A 25,800-nucleotide genomic window follows, 5' to 3' on the forward strand; every position below is an offset into this window, starting at 1 on the left:
TGTTCGATCTACAATAATATTATTTATCTTCTTCGTCACCACCACTACTTCCACAGAAGATTCGATGCTACTGAATGTGTATATATGTATATATATAGAACCTGTAATAGTCAATCGAATATAAACAAATATATATAATGTCCCAAACTTGGATAAACATTGAATTTTGTTTATGATTGAATTAAATTGATTTTATGTAGATTCTGAATATCCAATCTCATCTAATCTTATCCTACATAATTAGTAATCTATGTGGTTATAGCCTTTGATGAATATTTTTACTATTTCTAAAACAAAAAAAAAAAAAATTCAAAAAATATTAAATTAAACATCAAATTTATATATGGAAAAATCAATTTTGATCCATTGAAAATCAAATAAATCAATTTTGGTCCATAAAAAAAAAAAAAAAAAAAAAAAAAAAAAAAAAAATCATCAAAACTTGTCCTAATAAAAAATCTTTTAATCAAATTTGAAACCTTAACTAAAAAATTCATTTAATTTAAAGTACCGGGGAGGAAGGTAACCCTAAACCCCACCGTTGATCACGACCAAGTTGCACCTAGCCGGAGCTCCGGCAACCTCGTCCGAAAATACAGTCATTAATTATATATCTGTAAATAGGAGTTATGAAAAGTAGAGATATGTAAAATTTGCGCATGCATATACGGCAAATAGGGACGGGCGTGACTTAAACTCAAAACCTAAGGCATATCGGATGCATAATGACCGTTTCACTTAAAAATTCAAATATCTACGCTAGTATATTTATTATTTAATGGAGTAGTATATTATCGATTTGTTTATTTTGTATTTTTAAATTTAAATACTCGTCCCACTCGGAACCACATTTACTTTCTTTTACCTTTAAATATTACTCATTTTGTTCACTGGTCACATGTATGTTTTGTCATTGTACTTAATAATGTTAAAAATATTCTTATATTTGTATAATTATTTTTTTTTACAAATGTCCTTCTATTAATATATAAAACACTAATTGAAGTAATTTTTTCAATTTTGTCTTAATTTGTATTACGTTTTAATATAATAATTAATATTCAAATATTAACACACAAAAAATATTAGGGACTTTTTTATTATATCAAAACGTAGGTATAAATCAATAAAGAATGGTAAAAAAAAAGTTATAATATATTATTGTGGGTTTGTTTATTTTGTATTTTAAATTTAAAATATTTTTGTGTATCTTATAATATTAATATAATGATATTTGTATAAAAAATTATACAAATATAAAAATATTTTTAATATTAAATACAATGATGCAAAATATAAATATAACTTTAAAAATGAAAGAATTTATTGATAATATAAAAAAATACTAAGTAATATTTTATATTTAATTGTTAGCACTGGCCCTATATATATAGTATGTTCATTTAAAAAACAAAAAAAAAAAAAGTTAAGTGGACAAATTTGATATTTATTTATTTTTTTTTTTATACCGATTTAAATATTTATTTTTATTTAAAAATTATACTTTCTAGTTTGATATGTTTTCATATGAGATATGAAAAATATATATATAACCTTTCTCAACAAGCAAAATATAGTATAACAAAACTTGGTGATTTAAATTATTGCATGGCCACTAAAAAATTCGTCAATTTAATTAGCTCGAATAAAATTAATTTGAAACAATATTTTCTGTCATGAAATCCTTTATCGAAACAAAATCATCAAATAAAATTAATATACCGTGTCTGCTACACTGTAGACACGGTATTGTCTGCTACACTGTAGATACGGTATTTTAAGAATGATGTAATAAGTAGATAATTAAGAATGTATTAGTGAAAATAATTATCCGATAATATAAATAATTATAAATTAAGATTAAGATAACTAATTAGTTTAATTAAAATTTAAAAAAAATAAAATTAAAAAGTTTAAAATGAGATTAAAGTGTGTAATCATTTTTCACAAAAAGGAAAGTGACATGGTACTTTGGGACGGGGACAGAAACAGTTACGCGGACATGGCATGTGGGAGAGGGAGTAATATTTTTCGTAACAAAAAATTCAAAATAAAAAAAAATAATAATAATAATAAAATTAAAAAAAAAATTAATTAATTAATTCAACTGCTGAAAAACAGATTATCTGAATATCCTATCAACCGATATCCACGAGCTACATCAACTGGATTTAACATCAATTTACTCGTCTTGTCAATCAAACTATAGACTAAGGCTCTACGATATTCAAAGATGAATATAAGCTCTCCATCATCGTCGGTAAAAAACATACGGATCGACAACACATCGATCAAATCGTCGAGCTTATGGTACATCATCCACGGAACTGCCACGTCATCAAACTCCGAGCATTCGCCGCTTCTTTTCTTCCACACAACACGGCACACGTCACTATTCATATCACCAATGAGCGCGCAAAATTGTCCATGCGAACAAGTATAAAGACAGTACGAAGTTTCAGTTCTCGAACCTTGCCCTGTATTGTAAACAGGTTTATAAAACTTGTCGTCCCTCGGGTCGAATAAAAATAGCTTAATGTCGTAGCTATTTGTTTCTTCTTGTATATTATACCATTTTTCCAAACAGATATGACCGTCCAACGAGAAGCTTCGAATGTCATCCCCGATTGTTACCTCCACATTTTTCAACTCGTTCCAACGCCGGCTTTTGTTGTTAAACACCGTGTATTGTTTCATGTCCACATCGGTGGCTACTATTTTATAGTCTTTTGATATTGGATCGAAACCAATGCCGCATGTGAAAACACGGTGATACGTAAAAAGGAACCTCAAATTTGAATGTCGAGGATCGGGATCTGGAAAAGGGCTCCCCAAATTCGTGAACGTTCTGGCCGATGGATTCCAGAGATAGATAGAGCGGCTTCGGCGAGACATCCAAAGAATGAGTATTAGGCCATCGCAGGATTCGACTCTCTTGATGAAGCTTCCCGAGCAATGGAGTTCCACCTGTAATGGCTTCAATTCGTTATTTTCCATTTTAGAGAGGCCGACCGTCGCGGTGCCGTAGGACCGTAACGCAAGAAACATGTTCTTCGTCGACAAATTGATCTTGGAATGATGGCGATGCGCGAAGAGAAAGTGTCGATTCGACGAGAAGACGGAGATGGTGTGATTCCATGACTTGGCCACGGATTTGAATCGGAAAAGAGACTTGACGGGAAGTCGCGCGAAGATGAGCTCGGCGACATCGGCCGAAATTAATTCACTCAATACACACGAACTTTGTAGTTGTTGTTCATCTACAATATCCATAGATTCAACGATACAATATATTTAACCAATTTAATAGTCAATCGAATGAATGATTTCATTCGATTGAAATATATATACAATATTTCGAATTTGGATAACCATTGAAATCTGTTTATGACTGAGTCAGATTTATTTGATGTACATTCGGAATATCCAATATAATCTCATCTCATCTCATCTATATCCCGCATAAGTAGCAACTAAATAATATTTTTGATTTCAGGTTTTATTTAAAAAATAATAACAATTTATTTGATTATAGTCTTTTTTTTTTTTTTTAACTGTTTACTATTTTTTTAAAAAAAATTCAAATAAATTAAATTAAACATCAATAATTGTTTTATATAAATTAACGATTTAACGAAGAATAACACAATAATAATGTATTTGATGATAATTGTAATACATATTTATTATGATAAAATATTTGTATTTTTAAAATATTATATTTATAATATAAAAACACATTTTTTAATAAATTGATAATAATTTGCTAATATATTTTAAATTATTATTTTTATTAAAATATTTTAATAATATTCTAATATTTATTACTCATACAATAATAATAATAATAATAATATATTTTTCAAGAATCCATCGACTAGTACAATACAAATTTTTTATAACATTGCATTAAAATTCAATAAAATTCATAAACTTTAAAAGTTCATGAATCATTGAATACCTATAGATTTCAGGTTTTAAAAGTCTGTCAAAATCTTATAAAATCTATTTTGAATACTCCCCCTTCATATAATGAATTTATTCAAAATTGAATTTAAATTAAATTAATATATAGAATAATTTATTAAATAAGAATTATTATATATATAATAAATATATTAACTAATATTAATATATTATAATCGGATTGTCGTCAGATACAAAGTAAAAACCTCAATCCCAATCTTACTCATTTATTATGGTATCGAATTCATGTCAGCCGATATACATAATCAAATTAAAATTCTCGATCCAAACCCAATTATTTTGTATTAAATTATTGTTTCAATTTTTTTCCAACACTAGGACTAATTCAAAATTAAACCCAAAAACAAAAGCAATAATAAATTTCAATATTATGTATATTGTGTCGAAAATGAAAATTTTTTAAAAGAATAATAATCATCATTGTCAAAAACAAAAAATAACTTCAGCCTAATTTTTCCAACACTAGGACTAATTCAACATAAAATATAAACTGCGGATCTAGTGCTTCAAATTTGATCGACTCAGCATATCATATACTTTTATATAATATATTTGACTCGATCAAATCAACACATATTCCGGCCCCAAAATCTATTTACAATCCTAACATGATAGATGAATCAAACACAAATATATATATATATATGTATACATACAATACCTATTAAAATTCACACCAAACATAAACACATTACCCATAATTTTAGAATGAAAAGAAAAAAGAGTACATCTAGAAACTAGAATGGCTCACAATAATATCACAAAATCCATACCAACATTACCTACAAACACAGTTCCCTTCCCTTCCCAACACAGATCACAGTCATGCATACAATAAAACACCAAGTCCCGAATCCGATCATCAACGACAATCCCAAAAATATATAAAATGTACGGATTAGGATACATTACCCCTGGCTGCCGGCCTTAAGCCGCTTAGAGCATCTCCTCGGACTGCTCTCGTCTTCGCCGCAAGCCACTCTGCGGCGTCGAGGAGTTTTGGCTTCAGGTGAGGATTGCTTTAAGTTGGTTTTCTCATTCTCTTTTCCCTCGGCAGCTTTTAGGGACTCTTTGTTTTCGTCAGCCTCTTCGACATTCTCGTCAGCATCATCATCTCCTTTTGCAGTGTCAATCTCGGCATCTGCATCCGCATCGTCGCAATTACTTTTTTCGTCAGCTTCTTCGCTCAATCCGTCTCCTTCACCATTTCCGTTCTCGGTGGCTTCTTCCTCGATCGTGTTTTCCTCTGCCATCTGTTTCTGAAGTGATTCGATCACGCCCATCAGCTCCCTGTTCACCTGTTTGAGTAATTACCGTAATGTTAAAACAATATTTTTTAGACTTTAAATAACAAATGAAACAATTTGACGAACCAAATAACTCACAAACCAAGCTCAACCTAACTTATTAACCGCTCGACTCTACTCATTTATACAACTAAACAAACAAAACCAAGCTCAAATTAAAAAATTGTTTTTCCTATAAATAAACATTTCAAGCTTGGCATACAAGCAGCTTAAATAAGCTTGTTAGTAATGATATATTAAATTTTTATAAGATAAATACATATACATATATATCATACATATAAAATTCAAATCAAACTCAAATTCGAGTTCAAGTTTGAGTCTAGCGATCCAAAGCTCAAACCATCATTTTAGCTCGAAATATTAACAAACCAAATTAAACATGTACAGATAGCATGTTTGCATCAAACTCGAACAATCTATACTCGAGCATGCTCAGCTCATTTAAAAGCTACCAAATGGGTATAGAATTAGGGACATTTTAACCACAAAATAAGAGACTACTGCTAGAATACGATGAAAGGAAAAAAAATACCTGAGGGTTTTGGAGGTAATCAGATATATCATTTTTGCAAGTCGGGCATCTCATTATATTTTTCTGAGTCCGGAGAGTTCTCGTCCCACCACAGGTCCTCTCTTTAACAAAGGACTGCCCCGCAAAAGCACCTTCCAAACAGCCCTTACAGAAGTTGTGGGCACAGGGGGTAGTGAGGGGGGACACCATCACATTTCGGCAAATAAGGCAACTAAACTCTGCAATTGTAATCAGCAGGCACAGTGAGGGACGTGAATTAATATATATATATATATATATTATGTGATTTACAAACTGGAATTTCAATAAAATCTATAAATGAATATACCTCTTAAAAGCCTTTCCTTCACAGATTTCTTATAGCCAGCTTTTGATCTCCTCTTTGTACCTGTTTCAGAAGCCTCACCATCACCGACTGATTTCCGGCTCTCAGGCGGAGGCTTCTTCCACGTCCAACAACCCTTTTCCTCCTACATTAAACCCAAAAAAAAGAAAGTATGAATAAATATCATATATCTCAAATTTACCATGTAATAAATACTATTTGCAAAAGTCGCAAATATTCTGCAAGATTCAGATCGGATGCTTGCATTGAACGCCTGCAAACATACATTTAAGGACAGTAATTAACAAAGCATACTAGATTCTCACATCGTATCCCCAGGAAGGATCGCCTTTTCTTTCCGTAATATCAGTCGCATGCTTCAACTCGGCAACTTTTGGAAGGGAGGATCTTGGCATATCTCCAAGTGTATCGCTGGTTTAGACAATCATAATGTTCTTCTATATGAAACTTGAGGAAAAAAATAAATAAAGTAAGTGCTATATAAAGTGAACATCACAAGATACCTCGTCCATGGAGCGGGATCATTATCGCATCGAACAAATAGATAGCGGCAAAGTTTGTGGCCCTGTTTTGATTGAACGCAAATTTAGTTAAGAGTATAGTTCAAGTAACAGGATAATGTCCCTTAAGACATATTTCCTACCTCTGATCCAGCCTTGCGCCAGCATTTCTCAATCCGGTAAATCCCATCATAGCGAACGCCTTCCTGGGGTGCATAAGAAGACCTTTTCTCCTTGTGCGACCTACACGAAAATTTGGTTCAGCATGACAAAAGCATCGGAAAATCTATGTTGGATAAACCAAAAGGAAATAGCAATCAGTTTCTCATTAATTTTACATACTCATCAATCTGAAATCAAACCATAGAAGCTTCAAAGTGTGTTTCAAAAGAAAGGCATATTAAGAAACTACAATTATACAAGCACATTCGATCTGGAAGATAATATTCCATTATAGATTATCATTTTTTTTAAAAATGTTTTGGAAAGTTTTTTTTCACACACCCTCTCCGGGATCGAACCCGGGTCACTAGCACCATTAAGAGGAATGCCAACCACTCGACCCAAAGGCAAGTCGGCGTTGAAAGTTTTCTTTTTTTAAAAAAAAAATAGGACTTTCCCTTGGAAGTCCTTCCAAAACTTCTTGACGGCCAGAGTCAAGCCCATGCCGAAGAGAGAGTTTGGAGATAGTTTTCAACAAGCAATAGACACGCCTTGATTAGAACCTCACTGGCTGCGTCACTGCCCCAACCACAAAGATAGTCGGCATTGATAGTTAGAATCAAAGAGTACGGCAGTTCATCTCCAACCAAGTAAAAATTAAGATCTAAGAAGCTAGATTTACTAAAACAGCAATCTCAACATTTCCATAGCCATAGCTAACACCATCTTTATTTCAAGGACCCTATTCAGTTTGTTGAAACCCTACAAGCTTTAATTATTGCCTTCAAGGTGTCAATTACTATTATCATTATTTTTTTTGTGATTAGACGACGGTCTTGTAAGCAAACCAAAGATCATGAAAAGGTTCCTTCTTTTTCATAGCTGAATCTAAAGTTGTTAGTGATCTTGAGGAAATATCAAGAGAATATTTATAGCAGACTATATAGTTCAATTATTCCAGAAAGAGAGATCATGTTACCGCACGACCCGGACTGGATATCCTTTTCTGCAGCTGCGTCGTAAGGCTTCATTAAATTTTTCAAAAGTTTGATCAAACGACTGCGACTTGTTTGTTCTTTTATTCCCACTGAGGTCTCGTCCACCACTGCAACAAATAAAAAAATTGATATTAAATTGAGCCAATGAACATACAAATCATTGAGGCAGGAAAAAGTGATATCACTAAAAATGATGGTATATATATCCATGTATAACATGCAATAACACACACATTAAATAATTTTTCAATATTTCATCCACAGGGAACAAAAAAAAATCGTTGAGCTATCACCATTGCATATACAAGAATACTCCAAAACAAGTATGAGTTTCCCAAGACAACAAAGGTTCATTAACAAAATTACCACCAAATTCAGTGCCGGTTGTAAAAAGCAATAACATATACAGAGCTGCGTATAATATGCATTTCTCTAGGTGAGCACACAAATGGCTGCTCACAGTAGTTTGCAAAAACTGTATACATGAGGGAACAAAGTGCCAAAACGAGCTAACTTACAGCATAAAGAGTAGTTATTAAGTACTATTAGCATTAGAGGAGAAAGATCCTATCAACAAGATTAACGGTGATGCAAATATTAAAGTAATTACCATAAATAAGCAAATGAAGTAAAAAATTAATGAATTGCTGCAATAAAATTACATTTAGGGCGCGAAATTCCATTATCTTAAAGACCAATAAATTAAATCACAAGATTTAGAGTTTGCACGTGATAATTAGATTGAAAGACAGGACAAAACTCGCACCGACCTAATTTATTATTGTTGAAAACCGACAAAATTCTTCATCTCCAACCAGACAGCATAATTTAGAAATTTTGGCAGATTATGATAAAGAGTATAACAATCAATATGAAAATAAATCAGATTTATACCTCCCAGTATAGAGGAACCAATCTCCATGGTCCTCATCGTCAACGTATCCACCAGAAAGTGCAACAGATTGTGCCCCACAATCCGCCTGCCCACAAATCCCAGCAACATGGGGAAAATGAGCACCCCACTGTCGGCACTCCATCCTATCCTCCCAAGTGTCGCCAACACAAACGCCCCTATTCCTTGTCGGGTCATTTTCAGCCGTTATTGGCCCGAAATGGTCAAGAGGTACTGTAACAAAAATCTTGCCACTACACGCATTCGCTTTTCCAGACTTTTTTGCCCGAGTTGTTGTGAACGCCTTATCCGGACGATCTTGATTGTGGATGACGTGATATACTTTTGGGGCACCACCTGAATGATTAGAATGGGAAAGTTTTGCCATTCTTATGGCCATGACAATAGCAGAGTTAATTCGCGGCTCCATCGCCATCTTGGGCGGAATCGACTTCCTACACATGGCACACGTCTTCTTTCCCTGAATTCCAACCCACTTCTGAAAGCACTTCAAACAGAAATTGTGGCCACATGGAGTCTGAAAACACAATAAATGAATTTCAGATGACAGTATAATAACTATAACTAGTTCGCATTAATAGATTTTATTATCCCGAAGGGAAGCATATCTACATTAATTGTAAACAGCAAAGCACATCAAGAAACAAAGTTCTAAACAGTCAATATTCCCCAAGCACCTCTCATATTTAGTTAATTAAACATATTATTAACAAACGGTAATATAAATGAAAAGTCAAAACGCTAACAAACTATAAAATGATTAGATGCTAACACATAGCCGATGTTATGATGTGCAATAAAAACTCAGCAGTGAAGGATAAAATATATATATATATATACATATAACATAGCAATCAATAACAAATCAGTACAATCTCAAAGAAAACAAAAAGCACTAGCAGCTTCAAATATAGATACAAAAATTTGTTGGTTAATTATAAAATCATAAAAACACATCAAACAAAAAGCATCCCTAATGTAAAGTGCCACTCAAATATACAAATTACAATCCTCATATGGTTCTTCATGAGAAGCCTTGCAGGTAGATATTCAGCCTGAGATGCAGCCCTACAGATCATCCCCACAAGGTCTCTATCAAACCTTTTAAGACCACAATATGCATCAATGGAGTCGATCTATCACAATGTATCCAAATAAACAGATCAAACAGGCAAAGCTTGATTTTCATTTTTTTTTTTTCAGAATCTTAATCAAATTAAGAAACAGAGAGATATCCCACATCATCAGCTGCAAGGTCAAACGATTTTCAAAAAAATCCCCAAAACCAGAATCGACAGCACAAAAATTCACAGAAACGAAAATCTCATGTGAAGGAAGCAGAGCAAGGCATACCGAGACCGGCCTATCCAAGAGCTGCATGCAAATGGAGCATTTAAACTGATCCCCCAAAATCCCCAAAACATCGCCGCCGCTCTTCCCCTCCTCATCCTCTATCCCACCGCCTCCCAAAAGCTCCTGACGCCGCACAGCCTTCTCCTGATCCGTCAACGACGAATCCGCCTCAATCGCACGGATCTTCTCCACCAGTCCCCCGCCAGAGACCGCCGATTTCACATCGGCGACCGTCGCAAGATCGGAACAATCAGGACAGTTCCAGTTGCGCGCGTCGCCTAGGGTTTCCAGCGGCGTGCTCAGGCACGACGCGTGCCACGGCGTGACGCACGTTTTGCAGGTGACAGTCTCCCCTTCCGCCGCCTTGCAGTTGCAGACCATACAGACGCCGTCGCCGTCGCATGGGAGGTCGCCGCCGTTGGCCATCGGAAAAGTACAAAAAAAAGGGGTGACGTTTGATGAGAGTGTACAGTTGTTGGGTTTGGGCGTCAGCGAGCGACGCTTCTGCGGTACGGTAGCGTTGGTGCGGTGCGGTGCGGTTTGGCCTTTAAATTTATTTTAATTGTAAAACCTGGGGGTTGTTTGGCGCGGACTCCAAATTCGGAATTAAATCGCAGAGGGAACTTTTTTGAAACTGAATTTTATTTTATTTATTTTTTTCAATTTATGTTTTTGCGCTCTTCGGGAACTGGAATTTGGAGAGACGTTTTCGGTCAGAATTTATTTTCCAAACGCGCCTTAATAAATCAACCTGCATTTAATAGGAAAAAAATTGGTGATACAGTAGGAGTATTTATTACGCAACCATATTAATAAAAGAATTCGGTTAATACTGTAACAAAATAACGTAATATTTCTATATATATTTTCTTTTTTTTTTATAATAATAGACATTTTTTAAATTATGTATTAATATGATATTTTAAATTTAAAATTAAATTGGAGTACTTTCTAGATCCTATAAAAATATATTTTTTTCGTCTTAATATAATAATATTATTTATTTTTGTCTGTTCAAAATAATAATTTTATTTTCATAAATAATTATATCACCATAAAATTATCCTTATATTTTATTATTATTACACAATTGTCAATATTTTTTACGCTAATATATTCACAAGGGCAAAAAAGTCATTTATCATTATTTTTTACCGACTATCAATATAATATCAATATTCCTTAAATCTCATGTCCAACACAGGACTGTACTGTTGGAATTGAGGAGTATCATTTTCTACTTTGGTTCATTCAAAACAATGATATCATTTCATAATTTAGTAGTTGTATTACGTAACCTAACATAATTAACTCTTACAATTTTTAATATATTACGCAAATATCTTTTTATATCACATAATTTAATATGAGTATTTTTATCTTTTTTTTTTATAAACCAATATAATAATAATAATAATAATATTTTTAAATTTACATGCAAAAAACAAATGTTATTCTTCTTCCATGACATGACGGAAGTAGTATTACTTTTGTTTTATAAGAAAAAGTATCATGTATTTTTTTTATTTTTTTTAGATTTTTAAATATTAACTATTATATCAATGTAGTATAAATCAATATAAAATGACTAAAATATTTTATATTAGTCTCTTTAAATATAAATACAATAATATTTAATGAATAAATTATATAAATATAAAAATAATTTTATTATTAAAATATAATGACATAAATGGTAAATAATATTGTTTTTATAGGAAGTAGTATAATAATATAATAAATAAATAATTATTTAATTTAATATTTAAAAAAAAATTAAAATAATAAATTCCAAAAAGTAAAGTTTGACAAATAAACACACCCTATAAAATTTCTATAAAAGCATTAACCTTATTTTTGAATTTTAAATTTTGAATAAATAATGCATTTACTTATTTTGAAATTAAGATAGAAAATGGTATGTATTGTTTCTATAGGGAACAAAATAAGTGTGTTGTTTTAATAAAATAAAAAAATGAAAATTGATATTAATTTTATAGAAATAAAAAATATATATAATTACATGATATAATATATTTTACCTACTAAAAAAAATCAATATAAAATATTCCGGTGACTCAATATTTTGGAACAATTTCTCATAAATTACTTTAAAAAAATATAAATACACACATTAATATAATATATATATTATCTACTCATAAAAAGTGATCATTCAATACAAAATATTATTTTTTATATTACCAATATAATTTTTTATAAAATTAAAAACGCAACGATATTATAGTAATATGTTGTGCTTTTATGTTTTGTATAGAATATTATGTTGAATAAAAATAACTAAATACTCCCTCCGTCCATAAACTAATATCTTATTTTTCTATTTGGGACGTCCAACAACTATTGTCCTATTTTATTTTTTAAATACAAATTTTACATTTTTACCCTTCATTCATTTATTACTTTTAATTTCTACCAGAGCAAATTCGTCAAATCATAACAAAAAGATAATCACTTAAAAAATCGTGCAAATATACTTTAGGACAATAGAAATTTGACGGGGAGTATATTATTGTGTGTTGTAAGCTGATATTTTATATACATATTGTAATATCATACTTTTGTGTTGAAATTAAGTAATATTGTGTTGTGAATAATATTATAAGTGTATATATTATATTTATATAATATTGGTATATTTTTCTATATTGTCAATATATATATATATTTTTTCGAGTAAAGTGAGTCTTTTAGTTAGGGATACAATATTTAAATATTCTAATTTAACATGTTAATTATAGTATTTTAATATTATTTTATTATTTTTTATATAAGTGATGAGGTTATTATTTTTAAATAAAAAATCATACATATAATTAAAATAAAATAAAAGAGGCATTGAAATACTTTAAATATTATATTTTTAATAAAATATACTCTCTCCGTCCCTTAATCATATATCAATTTTTTTATTTTGGTCCGTCCCAAAAGTATCAATTTTTTTTTTTAGTAATTCTACCAACTACCTAACATTACAAATATAATTTCAATTTACAATATATTACACAAATATTATTATCTTTATATGATACAATACTAATATGTTAATTTAGTCTTTTTACATTTATTTCTACTTTATCATAATATAATACTAATATTTCTAAAACTCCGTGTAAAAAACAAATTGATATATAGATATGGTACGAAGAAAGAATATAATATGAATATTATTATATAGAAAATATATTTTAATATAATATAAAAATATATGTACATTTATATATTATTAACATAAATTCATTTTATAAAACAATAAAAAAATGAAATATAGATAAAAATATTTATTTATTAATGAAATGTAGAAATAGATGAATTTTAAGTGATCATAGATTATGTATGATAGAGTATATATTATAGAGTTGATAATTTTAATTTATATTTGTTAAATATATTTTAAATAAATATAATTTACCAAAAATATAATTTTTTTAAAAAATTAGACATGACAAACTAAAATAAAAATCGTATCAATTGATTCAGGACATATGATATATTCATTTTTTTTTTATATTAAATGTCGTATTCAAATACCGCTTTATTTAATACGGTGGTATTAGAATCGACATTCTGTGTTCAAAATTGAGTGAATTTCATTTATATTCGATCTTATCCAAAAACCAATAAAAGGAAAGTAGAATAATATCTATCAAAACCTTTAGTTAACTAATCAAACGTCTTCAAGTTTCAGGTTTGATTGTTCGTTATTTCAAAACTCGTTAAATTTATAATTAGTTGATTGACACGCACACAACAATAAATTTTGCACTCGTGGGCGTTGAACATTATGCTGAAAAGTCGTATGGAGACAAATATTCGGATTTATTGATTTAACGGTTTTAGGTAAATGATTGTGATCTATTTTTATAGTCGACGCAGGTCAAGTTATATCAAATTGAGTTTCCATATTATCACTATGCATTCAACGTTAACTAAAAGTCTAATTCTTAATAATTTAACGAGTCGATTTTATAATCTGATTGGATTATATCGCGGTGATATTATAAAATTCAATTTTAAAATTTTTTTGATTGAATTTAAAGCTTTCTACACAATTTTTATTTTTTTAAAGAAAATTTGTGATATCATTTATCAATATCATTAAAAAAAAAAAAAACTCACATTTGTTAATTTTTACTATTTTTTGAATTTTTTGAAAAATTTTAAAAATCACTATCTAAATTAGAACCCAAGTCAATTTAGGTCTTGGAAATGGGCTGCTTAATAAATTTCTGGGCCATGTGGGTTGAGATTGGTCTTGTTCTGGGCTTTCTTTACCCTTTGAAGTGGAAATTTTATTAAGGTATGTTTGAATTTGAGATTTGTATGATTCAAAATGAATTGTTGGTTGTTTATTTGTTTGGAATTTTTATTTTTTTTTCAAAAAAAAAAAAAGTTGCTTTATTAGCAAATTTTTTCTAGACACTATTTACAATACCATAGGTGTGTTTGTTTGGGAGATTGAATTTTAAATTCACTATTTATTCTTTTTTTTTTCTTTAAAAATATCAAATCAGACATCTATTTTTTATTTTTTATATTATACTAAAAATTAATTTTACATTCAAAACATCACATCAACACCTATTTATATCACATCATATGACTAGTTTAATTCAAAATTTTTACTATTTAAATCCCAACTCAAAATCCAAACTCCTGAACAAACACACCTATATATTTCCTTTATTCCATAACAAATGATATATTTGATTAAATACATAATATTTAAGGTGATATTGGTTGGTTAGTTAATAATAATAAATTATGGTATTATTTTATTAATTTTTTTTTATGTAAGATATATAAGAAATTTGTAATATTTATTAAATATTTTAAAATATCTCAATATATTGTAATATGAATAACATTTTGTAAATAATCTAATTTTATATTATACAAACAAATTAATATATTTATTTATTTGTGATTAATAAAAGAAAATTTAGATGTAGATAAAATATTTATTTATTAAAGAGAAATATAAATAAAGAGATTTTAAATGAATCGTACATAATACTCCCTCCGTCTCATATTTATATATCAATTTGCTTTTTGCATGAAGTTTTAGAAATATTAATATTATATTGAGATAAAGTAGATTTAAAAATAAAAAGACTAAATTAACCCAATTAATATTGCATGATATAAAGGTAATGATATTTGTATAATATATTGTAAATCGGAATGGTAGTTATAACGTTAGGTAAATAGTACAATTATTAAAAAAAAATAATACTTTGTTATGAAACGGATCAAAATAAAAAAATAGATAGATTGTTAAGGGACGGACGAAGTATATGATATTATATGTTAAAATTAATTAAATTGATTTATAGTATTTGTTATGTTTCTTATCGGTATATTTTACCAAACAAAAATGAAATGGTGCAATTAATTTGTTACGAGACGTTTTATCATCTTAAAAAAATTACTAATATTTATTTACTCCACAATTCTATATATATATAACAAACAAGCAAACCCTATTTTTTATAAAGGAGATCTAGCCATGTTACATTATTTCTACTTTCAGCATAATGCTTATATTATATTGATAATGTTGTCCTATATTTTAGTATTTTATTTGTTACCTAACATACATATTTTATGCAAATGTCGGAATAAATGTCTCATATCATTACATAAGAAAATGAGCCAACTAAACTTCTTTTTTTGGGAATGTTTTTTAGTCCTTCTTACCTAAATGTTACACAATTTTCATTTTAATCCTTACTACATAATTTATTATTTATTTTTATTTTATTAAAAAAAATAATTATATACTTTCAATTATATTTTAAATTTCATAATTTATCATTTATATTTTTTAATTATTTATTCATTATATTTTAGTTAAATATCCAAAATATCTGAAACGTTAACTAATGAAAACCTTTGACAATGTTATCTTAGCCTCTTAACACTAACTATCGTAAAGTCCCTATTAATAGGTAATAATCTCGTGATACAGTATGACGGTAATATTTTCAGTATGAACCAACTGAAGGTGTCAAACCCTACGTTCGATCGAGAAAGCGTCGACGGGATATCTCGATTCTCAATTCGAAAATTCTTCCCAACACTAAACATGAGATGAACCAAGATTTCAACCTCACGAGTATAAAATCATCTACTTTCGAACAATTAGAGGATCAAGGCAAGAAAATCATCAACACAAAGACAAACCCAAAATCAGATAAAAGAAAACACCACAAGAAGTCGATAACAACGGCAGCAGAAATCGAAATCGAATCGACAAAACAAAACGAGCATACACCAAGAAACCAAAAAACCAAAAAAGTCTGTAATCGCAAGACTCGAAAACTACAATCTACCCGAAACTAACAGATTACGCTGCATAAAAAAAAAAAAAAAAAAAAAACGTACCTCCGACGACCTTTTATCATAGTTATTAAGCAGAAAGCACTCGCCGCTTGTATCGAACCATCACTTTCCCCTTCACCCCGACGACCATCGCGTTCCAGTCGATTTCCGGGAACGGCGAGATCAGCTCCATCTCGAAGTTCCTCAGCAAATGGCTCCAAATAGCTTTAATCTGCAGATACGCGAAGGGTTCGCCGAGACAGCCGTGACGTCCGCCTCCGAAAGATATGTAAGAAAACGCGCCGGCCGCTTTGTCCTCGTCCCTCCCGGGGGCGAACCTGTCGGGATCGTAAACGTCTGGGTCTTTGTAAATGTGCGGGAGCCGGTTCGCAAAGGCGGGGGACGCCGCGACGATGTGTCCCTTCGGAATGTCATATTCTTTTCCTTCCCGGGTCTTGACGGAGAAGTCGCTGTGGGAGCTTCGGAGCAGCATTATCAATGGCGGGTGGAGTCGAAGGGCTTCTTTTATGCAGCGGTAAAGGACTTCCATTTCTGACAGAGTGTCGTAGTCGAGTTTGTTCCCGTGCTTTCCGAGCAGGTTCTTTTGCTCGTCGACAACGGCCGACATGTACCTTGGGTTGCAGAGGAGGTACGAACCGGTCCACGTCGAGGTAATTGAGCTCGTGTGCTGGCCGGCGAAGAGGGCGGCGATTAGGAGGCCAGTGATCTCGCTTTCCGTCGTCGAACGCCCGTCTTTGTACTTGGAATCGATGAAGCACTGGAGCAGGTCGTTCTGCGACTTGCCAGTTTGTTTCCGGGAGGCGATGATTCTCTCGAAAATCTCGGCGAGTTTCTTGCGGGCTTGGTCGCGGCGGCGGTGGGCGGGGATTGGGAGATACGGAAATACGACGCTGATCGGGAGCATTCCATTGTCGAGGTCGTGGAAGAGAGCGGAGACGTCGTCAAATAGCTTGTTGCGAACTTCTTCGCCTAGCAAACATCGGCTTGCCGTCAGGATGATTAGATGTTCGAGCTCGTATTTTAGGTCGACTTCGCCGCTATCTCCCCATTTCGAGAAATATTCCTGCCGACAATTTGAAAAGGCAACAAAAGCGTTGTCATTTTCGATTCAATTGTAAGATGAAATTAACACAAGACACGCAATTTCACTGGAAAAATTTGCAAAAATATCTTCATATATACCTTATTATCACTTTGTCTTGTATTTATCTCGCTGGCAAAATATATCTCACATGTTTATAAAAATCGCTATTTATATCCTTTGGCCGCGCATGGCGTGAACGTCACGCGCGGCTAAAGGACATAAAGAACAAGTTTTTGCAAACATGTAGGATATATTTATTGCAAGCGAGATAAATACATGACAAAAGTGATAATAGAGTATACATGAGGAATATTTTTTGCAATTTTCTCGATTTCATTGCATTACATTCTCCTAGAACAAGCCCATTGCATCGAAACATGTAAGGTTTACTCTACACTTGCAATTGTATGGCGAAATAGGAAGTTTTGGAAACATCGAGTAAACAAGGATTATCGGCACGATGTAGCTATAAATGCATTGTTACAGAATACTTTTTTCTAACCATAGTAAAAACTATCGACAGCCTTTTTCTCTTGTCGCCATTCTAGAAGTTCAATTTAGCACCCGAAATCCGATAGATGTAAATGGAAATCAAGAACCTAGTTCAAAGCTGCACAAATAATGGCTAAACCCGGAAGAAGAAGCAACAGATTCATATGCATTTGAATATCACACGGCGTAAACCAACCGAATTCGAACAATTATCCAGTATCATTTACAAACTCAACTCATCATGCTATCATCAACAGCAAATCCATGAACTAAACCTAATTTCCCCCAAAAATCAACAAAACACAATGGTAGTATCAACTATGGCACAAGATTGTATCACTATCAGATGCATCAAAACTGTAAAAATGTCTTCGATTCAACCTCAATAGCTGTGCATCTAAACAATCAAAATGGACAGGATCGAAAAATGAAGATACAGAAGGGGAGAATACCTCAGCTTCCGTAACCATCTGATCGACATAACCTTTGAGCTTATTAACCCTGAGTGCCTCGGTGAAGAATCTGAACTGCTCCTGCCTAATACTGTAATCGACATCGAACACCACACCAGGTCCAAACGTAGGCACATTGAACTGGTACACCTCCTGCTGGCTGAGATCGGATTCCGGAGCCTTGAAGAAATGAGCAGAAACCTCAGGACCAATCAGGAACGTGATGCTCTTGTTCAGAAATTTCAGAGTGAACACACCCCCAAGCTTAGGGTACTCCTCCCGCAGCATCACCACCGGTCCTTTCATGAAACGGATCAAACCGCCGAGAACCGGCCACGCGCTCACCACCGGCGGCAGCCGCTTTCTGGATCTAGGCATTATCAACGCCGAGATCAGCTTCGCCGCCACCAGAGTCGCCACCAGCAGAAGCCCTACATTCAGGATTTTGGATTCCGATTTCGCCGAGTACTCCGCCGCCTCCATTGTCGCCGGACAATTTCAAGTTCTGCAACGCCACAATAAATTGGGAGAATTCAGACTACAAAAATTAGAAATAATAATAACGAAAAATCTCAGATCCAAACCGCCATTAACGAAAACAAAAACCATTAACCCTCCCACCAATCAATTAACACACAATCTAAAAAATATAAGTATCAGTGCGGATGAGCATACCAATTAATTGAGCAGGGGAATAAGCATCAGGGGGAGTGGGATTGATTAGGAGGAGATTTCCGTATCCATAATATATATAAAGATGGATCGAAAGGGAAAGGTATCGAATGGAATCGAAGATGGAAGGGGTGAGCTGTAGGAGTGTGGAGTTTTGTGTGGGGGTTAAACAGTGGGCCGAAGTCCCAATGGCTGGTTTTGGATGTATTGTGGAGTTAATTTTAATTTAATAATTTTGTTCACCATTAAAGTTAGCACAATTTGATTTTGGCTGTTAATAAATATTTTGTCCGTTCAACTATGATGTATATATTTCTTCAGTTCTGTATATTTTTTCCGTTCACTTATATTTATTTTTTTATGTAGATTTTTTAATATTAATATTATATTGAATTATAGTATAAAAAAGACAAAAATATTCCTATTAGTATGGTATAATACAAAAGTAATAATATTTGTGTAATATATTGTAAATTGAAAGGTATTTATTATGTTAAGTAGGTAGTACAATTACTAAATTAAGAAATAGTAACCTTGTTTTGGGGACGGACGAAAATAGAAAATGATAACCTTTCGATAGGACGGGGAGAGTATTTATTTTTGGCTTCGTATTTAATAAATAATAGTATTTTAATTATAGTGGACAGTTAAAAATAGTGTAACGATATTTTTGCATTTGTTTTTTTTTTTTTATGTAAAAGTAATAATGTGATGTAAAGTTGGCGTGTTTGTTTGGGAGTTTGGATTTTGAGTTGAGATTTGAATAGTAAAAATTTTGAATTTGAATATTTGTATGATGTGATATAAATAGGTGTTGATGTGATGTTTTGAATATAAAATTGACTTTTACTATAATATAAAAAATAAAAAATAAGTGTTTAATTTAATGTTTTTGGGGAAAAATGGGATGAATAGTGTATTTAAAATCCAATCCCCAAACAAATACACCCTAAGTGTATTTGTGAAAAAAATGAATATTTAATGAAATATTTACTTTGTAATTCGATGTTCCAAAATATAAATATGCTGAGCAGAAGGAGTATTTTATTAAAAAAGTAATAGATATTTGTAATATGTTTTAAATATTAAATTAGAAAGTAAAGTAAATAAATAGATAATATAATAAAATTAATCATATTTGTTTTAAATAAATATTAATGACAATAATAATTCAATGTTAATTTGTTAACCTAGACAAAATTAATAATGAGATAAATTTAATGAATAAACTAAAAACAAAAGTGCAAAATAATTTTGAGATAATATTTTATTAAAAATATACAAATTTTGATAATTACATAGTAAAATATTAAAAATAAATGTTTTATAATAAAAATGTATACAAATTATTATTATTATTATTATTATTATTATATCTCTATTTTTGGCAGAATATTTTACTGATTTTATTTTAAATTAGAATTATTGTTGTTTAGTAATTATAATTTTTAATAAAAATATATATATTTTGTTTTAAATACAGTGTAATATTTGATTTTGACATAAAAATTTAAATGAAAAGTAAGTAAAATAATTTAGAAATTAAATTATATAATTAAAAAAAATGCATATTTATTTTTTATTTAAATATAATATTATTGATATATGATAAATTTTAATAAAAAATTATTTATTTAATATTTTAGTTTAAAATATTTTTGTGTGTGTAAATAGTGAAAACTTAGATGGTAATATTTAAAATAACTAAATATAAACATTATATATATATATTTTAAAAAGAAAATTGTCAGAATAAACCCTAAATGTATAATAGTGAAATGGAGTATATACTTATTAAAAAATAAATATTTTTTATGCTTGAATTTATAAATAATAAAATTGATAAACATTATATATATATATATTTAAAAAAAAAATTGTGAGAATAAACCCTAAATGTATAATAGTGAAATGGAGTATATACTTATTAAAAAAATAAATATTTTTTATACTTGAATTTTATAAAAATAAAATTGATATATCGAGCAAATTAAAGAAATATTATGGATATTGAAATTTAATTTTAATTTTAATTTTAATAATATGTAAATATAATATTTTATAAAAATATAATTAATATTTTATTGAAAATCATCCGAACAAATAATGTAAAAAATATTTTTAAAAAAAGTCTTATTATTTTAATTAATCTAATCACGTGACATGCACTCACGTCACCTCTGTTCCTAGCATTATTTTATTTTTATTAATTTTAAATAAACATTATTATCAAATAATTTTATATTTATTCAAAGGCTAAGACGCAAGCTGCCTAACTACTTAAAAATAAAAATATTTTTCATTTACAACACAAGAAAAATTAAAATTAAATGACAAATATGATTTTTTTTTTCATCAAAATTATATTATTATTTTTTTTTATATTGTTAAATTAATAAATAAATAATTTTATTTATCCATAATTTTTTTTTATTTTAATATATAATAATTAATTTATTATTATTATGTCTGATTACTCTTATCACTTATTTATAAAATATTTAATAAATTTATACATAACCATATTGTACTTTTTACACAATTTTACAGGACATTAAAGTGTGTTTGTTTGGAGGTTTGATTTTGAATTGAGATTTGAATAGTAAAAATTTTGAACGTCAATGGTTGTATGATGTGATATTTTGAATGTAAAATTAAATTTTAGTATAATATAAAAAATAAAAAATAAATGTTTGATTTGATGTTTTTTGGAGAAAAAATAGAATAAATAATATATTTAAAATTCAATCCCCAAATGAATATTTAGTTATGGGACGAAGGAAGTAATATTTTTTGTATAAAGATTTTTTTGGCTTATGTTTCAATTTGATGTGGTCAAATTACTAACTTATATATATATATATATAAACTTATGGTTGTGTTCTTTTAGCAAAAAAAAATAAAATATAAACACATATTTTTAAAAAAATTAATATATCACATACGTTTATTATTTTAAGTGAATGATGATAGTACTATTATTATTATTATTTTATCGGTCCATCATATTTAGTTAATTTGGCCTCGACATGAAAATTTTTAAAAGATATATTTTATTAAAAAAATTAGAAAATATAAAAACATAATTGGATTTATTTTTGAAAATTTAGTTATTAGGAGTAATTAAAAAGAATGAATAGTGAATGTAATAAAATTGATGATATTTGCGGTAAATAAATATTGAATGAAGTGTAATAAGTAAATAATTTTTTCAATTATATTAATAAAATAAATTTAACAAGCGGACAAAAATGAAAATTAAGAATAAATTTAAATGACAGTAATAAGTACTATTTTTGTGTATAATTGAATTGTAAGAAGATTCATGTGTTTTAAATTCATAAACAAAACATAATTTTTCAGAAATGAACAAATGAGAATATTAAGAAAGAGAATTGGAAAAGTATAATATTTTTGACATTTATTTTCATATTTTATTTTATTACCTCCGTTCACAAATTAATGTCCTACTTTCCTATTTGGGACGTCCAATAACTATTGTCCTATTTTCTTTTTTAAACACAAATTTTATATTTTTACTCTTTATTTATTTACTTTTAATCTCTACCATACAATTAAGGGCAAATTTGTCAATTCATAACAAAAAGACAATCACCTAAAAAATCGTACAAATATACTTAGACAATAGAGATTGGACGGAGAGAATATAATTTTAATAATTTAGGTGGTAACGGATAAGATATTAATTTAATTTATGTTATATAATATTTTAATATTGACAATATATATTTATTGTAATATACTCCCTCTGTCCACGGGAATTGAATCATTTGATTAGAAACACAGTATTTAAGGTGAGAATATTTAATTAGTTAATAATAATTAGTTATGATATTATTTTTTTTGTATAAATAATAATATTTATAGTTTTAAAGAAAATTAAATATATATGATTAAGAAAATTAAAATGTATGTTTAAATATTTAAAAATTATATAGAAATTAAAAAATATATGCAATATGGATATCTTTTGTAGAGAATAATATCTTCTATGATACAAGTAAATAAAAAAATATTTTTGTTTATTTATAATTAACATAAATCAATTTTATAAAAGATGTGTAGTTTTAAATATAAATAAAAATATTTATTTTTTTTGAAGAGAGATATAAAAATAAAGGGGTTTTAAGTGAGTCCTACGTCATTTATAATAAATGTTGTATGTCATGTAGTTAATTAAGTTGATTTATATTTGTTAAATATATTTTAATTTAATAATTTTTACCAAAAATAAAAATATATCAATTGTTATGGAAGAGACAAAAATAAAAATAATGTCAATTATGATAGGACGAAGGGAACATATATGTATATATATATATATTTAATTTATAACTTATAAAATAATACAATATATAAAGATTAAATGCTATTTTAATTTGTTTTGTAGATATCCAATCCCAAGCCCCTACCCTCCCTTTAATTTCATTTGCTAATAACAGTAAATAATTAATAAATGTTAAGTAGTCTATAGGGTTTGGTTAACACTAAGGGTGTGTTTGTTTGGGGTTTGAATTTTGAATTGAGATTTGAATAATAAAAATTTTGAATTTGAATAATTGTATTATGTGATATAAATAGGTGTTGATGTAATGTTTTGAATGTAAAATTGATTTTAGTATAATATAAAAAATGAAAAATAGATATTTGATTTGATTTTTTTTGAAATAAAAATAGGATGAATAGTGGATTGGAAAATCAATCCCTGAACAAACACACCCTAAATGTATAGAGTTTAGGGTTTGAAGTTCAGGTTGGAATGGATCAGATTCATCTGTATAAGTGGATAGACTTTTTTTTTTTAAAAAAAAATATTATAAATTATTGAAAAATATGAAAATTTATTAAAATATTTGTTTTTGTTATTTTCAAAATATTTGTAAAAAAAATATTTTTATTAAAAAAATATATTCCTTTTTCATTACAATTATAATTTTAAATAAATATATTCATAATATATATATACATGGAAGTAAAAATTTTAATACTCCGTAAGGCAGTAAATGAATAAATTAGCTAAGTTGGGCCATTTGTTTGTGTGAGGCTTCAATTAATATCATGGCCCAGCCTAGTCTGGCCCAGCCCTTTCAATATGGACCGGTCCGAGCCTCACACAAAACAAACAAATTTTATATCTTAATTAAAATATTTATTAATACATATAAAAACAATAAAGAAAAACATTTGATTTTGTTTAATCCTCTCCTTTTCCCTCAGTCTCATAATTAGGTATCCATTTGTTTTTTTAAGTAATTTTAAAAATATTACTACTATATTGAGACGTAGTAGAAATAAAGTAGAAATGACTAAAATAACCTTATTAGTATGGTGTGATATAAAAGTAATGACATTTGTGTAATATATGGTAAGTTGTAAGAGTATTTGTAATGTTAGGTAGATAGTACAGTTACTAAAAAAAGAAGTGAATACTTTGTTATGGTACAAACTAAAATGAAAAAATAGATACTTTGTTATGGGATGGAAAGAGTATACTTTTGAATTTTTTTGACACAAGTTCTTTTCTTTTAACATATAATACTCCCTCCGTCCCAAAAGAAGAGTCTTATTGAGAGTTGACACTAGAATTAAGGAATAATAGTATTTAATTGAAAGCAGGTATAAAGTAGAATGTAAATGACTAAAATGCCCTTGTTTTTTTTAGGATTTTAAAGAGTATATTAGAGTAATAATTATGGGTAATATGGAAAAGTATGAATAATTTTGTTATAAAGTGGGGACTACGGCTACTAAATAAGAAAACAAAATAATTGTTTTGGGACGGATAAATCTTTTGGGACGGAGAGACTATTAAATTTTTTATTTTTTATTACAAAATATTACGTCAAATACTACTAATTTATTTTTAGTATCCCTAATTTATTTTTTAAAAATTCAAAATTATAAAAAAAAATATCTATCTAAAGAGAGCCTAGTTGATTTTCACATATATTTATTTTGAAGTTTTTTAATTTTTTTAATTTTGTAATAATACGTTTTGCCTATCTCATTAACTAATAATATAAATCCAAATTGTGTTTGTTTCCTAGGTTTGACTTTTGTGCAGAATTAATTGTTTAATATAGTATATATATATATATTTTAAAAATATACAATTAATTTTTTATAATATAAAAAGTAAAATATATATTATTCAATTTTCTGTTTTTAATATATAAATACTAAAACCACGAGTAAAAATCTACAAAGAAATTGAGCTGCACAAAGGTGGTTTTGGCCCGTGGGTTTTGGATTCAAATAAAATTTTAATTTTATATAATTATTTAATTTGATATAAATATAATTGATGTGATATTTTTAATGTATAATTAAATTAAATTATAATATAATATAATAAATACTTCTTATGTCTCCACTCAAATATTTTTTTTTACCATTTTCGTCTGATTTTTTATTTGGGTAAAAGTAAATATTTTTAATTTTTACTTAAATTATAAACATACAATTACTACATCTGTTATGCACTTTTACTAATTAATAAGATATTACTCTCTCCGTCCCATATAGCATGTTCACGTTGTCGTTTCTGTCCGTCTACGTTCTATGTCACTTTCTTTTTTTTTCTAAAATGATTATACATTTTAATCTTATTTT

General features: G+C 28.9%; 3 protein-coding genes and 1 non-coding gene across 5 annotated transcripts; all 4 read right to left on the bottom strand.

Annotated features, from left to right (window-relative positions):
* Positions 1 to 2,197: 2,197 nt before the first annotated feature.
* On the bottom strand, positions 2,198 to 3,310 carry LOC127241406 (putative F-box/kelch-repeat protein At1g12870). Of its 2 annotated transcripts, none has more exons than XM_051260438.1 (2): positions 2,472 to 3,310; positions 2,198 to 2,392 (listed from the first exon to the last, which is right to left on the bottom strand). In XM_051260438.1, the coding sequence occupies exons 1-2, from the start codon at positions 3,271 to 3,273 to the stop codon at positions 2,316 to 2,318; spliced, it is 879 nt and encodes a 292-aa protein (XP_051116395.1). In that variant the 5' UTR covers positions 3,274 to 3,310; the 3' UTR covers positions 2,198 to 2,315. The 2 variants fall into 2 exon arrangements, with proteins under 2 accessions (XP_051116395.1, XP_051116396.1); XM_051260439.1 differs by having other exon boundaries at positions 2,350 to 2,477; positions 2,573 to 3,310.
* Positions 3,311 to 4,596: 1,286 nt separating this feature from the next.
* On the bottom strand, positions 4,597 to 10,701 carry LOC127241479 (E3 ubiquitin-protein ligase ORTHRUS 2-like). Its single transcript, XM_051260547.1, has 9 exons — positions 10,102 to 10,701; positions 8,730 to 9,265; positions 7,817 to 7,942; positions 6,819 to 6,918; positions 6,679 to 6,740; positions 6,481 to 6,586; positions 6,158 to 6,299; positions 5,830 to 6,047; positions 4,597 to 5,285 (listed from the first exon to the last, which is right to left on the bottom strand). The coding sequence occupies exons 1-9, from the start codon at positions 10,525 to 10,527 to the stop codon at positions 4,896 to 4,898; spliced, it is 2,106 nt and encodes a 701-aa protein (XP_051116504.1). The 5' UTR covers positions 10,528 to 10,701; the 3' UTR covers positions 4,597 to 4,895.
* Positions 7,288 to 7,435, bottom strand: LOC127241558 (U4 spliceosomal RNA). The gene has a single exon (XR_007836555.1). It is a non-coding gene; the product is annotated as a U4 spliceosomal RNA (small nuclear RNA).
* Positions 10,702 to 16,291: 5,590 nt separating the features above from the next.
* On the bottom strand, positions 16,292 to 19,346 carry LOC127241417 (sterol 14-demethylase). The gene is made up of 3 exons (XM_051260453.1): positions 19,171 to 19,346; positions 18,496 to 19,000; positions 16,292 to 17,530 (listed from the first exon to the last, which is right to left on the bottom strand). The coding sequence occupies exons 2-3, from the start codon at positions 18,976 to 18,978 to the stop codon at positions 16,535 to 16,537; spliced, it is 1,479 nt and encodes a 492-aa protein (XP_051116410.1). The 5' UTR covers positions 18,979 to 19,000; positions 19,171 to 19,346; the 3' UTR covers positions 16,292 to 16,534.
* Between the last annotated feature and the right edge of the window lie 6,454 nt (positions 19,347 to 25,800).

The sequence above is a fragment of the Andrographis paniculata genome, unplaced genomic scaffold, assembly GCF_009805555.1.
Source record: "Andrographis paniculata isolate CXL003 unplaced genomic scaffold, ASM980555v1 Contig82END, whole genome shotgun sequence".
NCBI lineage: Eukaryota > Viridiplantae > Streptophyta > Magnoliopsida > Lamiales > Acanthaceae > Andrographis > Andrographis paniculata.

Excerpts from the sequence above, each read along its gene's own strand:
- LOC127241406 (XM_051260438.1), bottom strand. The coding sequence starts at position 3,273 with ATGGATATTGTAGATGAACAACAACTACAAAGTTCGTGTGTATTGAGT. Across the intron at positions 2,393-2,471 it reads TGTTTACAATACAGGGCAAG|TGACGTGTGCCGTGTTGTGT; the intron begins GTTCGAGAACTG and ends TGATATGAATAG.
- LOC127241479 (XM_051260547.1), bottom strand. The coding sequence starts at position 10,527 with ATGGCCAACGGCGGCGACCTCCCATGCGACGGCGACGGCGTCTGTATG. Across the intron at positions 6,300-6,480 it reads ATCCTTCCTGGGGATACGAT|GAGGAAAAGGGTTGTTGGAC; the intron begins GTGAGAATCTAG and ends GGTTTAATGTAG. Across the intron at positions 6,048-6,157 it reads GAAGGAAAGGCTTTTAAGAG|AGTTTAGTTGCCTTATTTGC; the intron begins GTATATTCATTT and ends TTACAATTGCAG.
- LOC127241417 (XM_051260453.1), bottom strand. The coding sequence starts at position 18,978 with ATGGAGGCGGCGGAGTACTCGGCGAAATCGGAATCCAAAATCCTGAAT. Across the intron at positions 17,531-18,495 it reads AGATGGTTACGGAAGCTGAG|GAATATTTCTCGAAATGGGG; the intron begins GTATTCTCCCCT and ends AATTGTCGGCAG.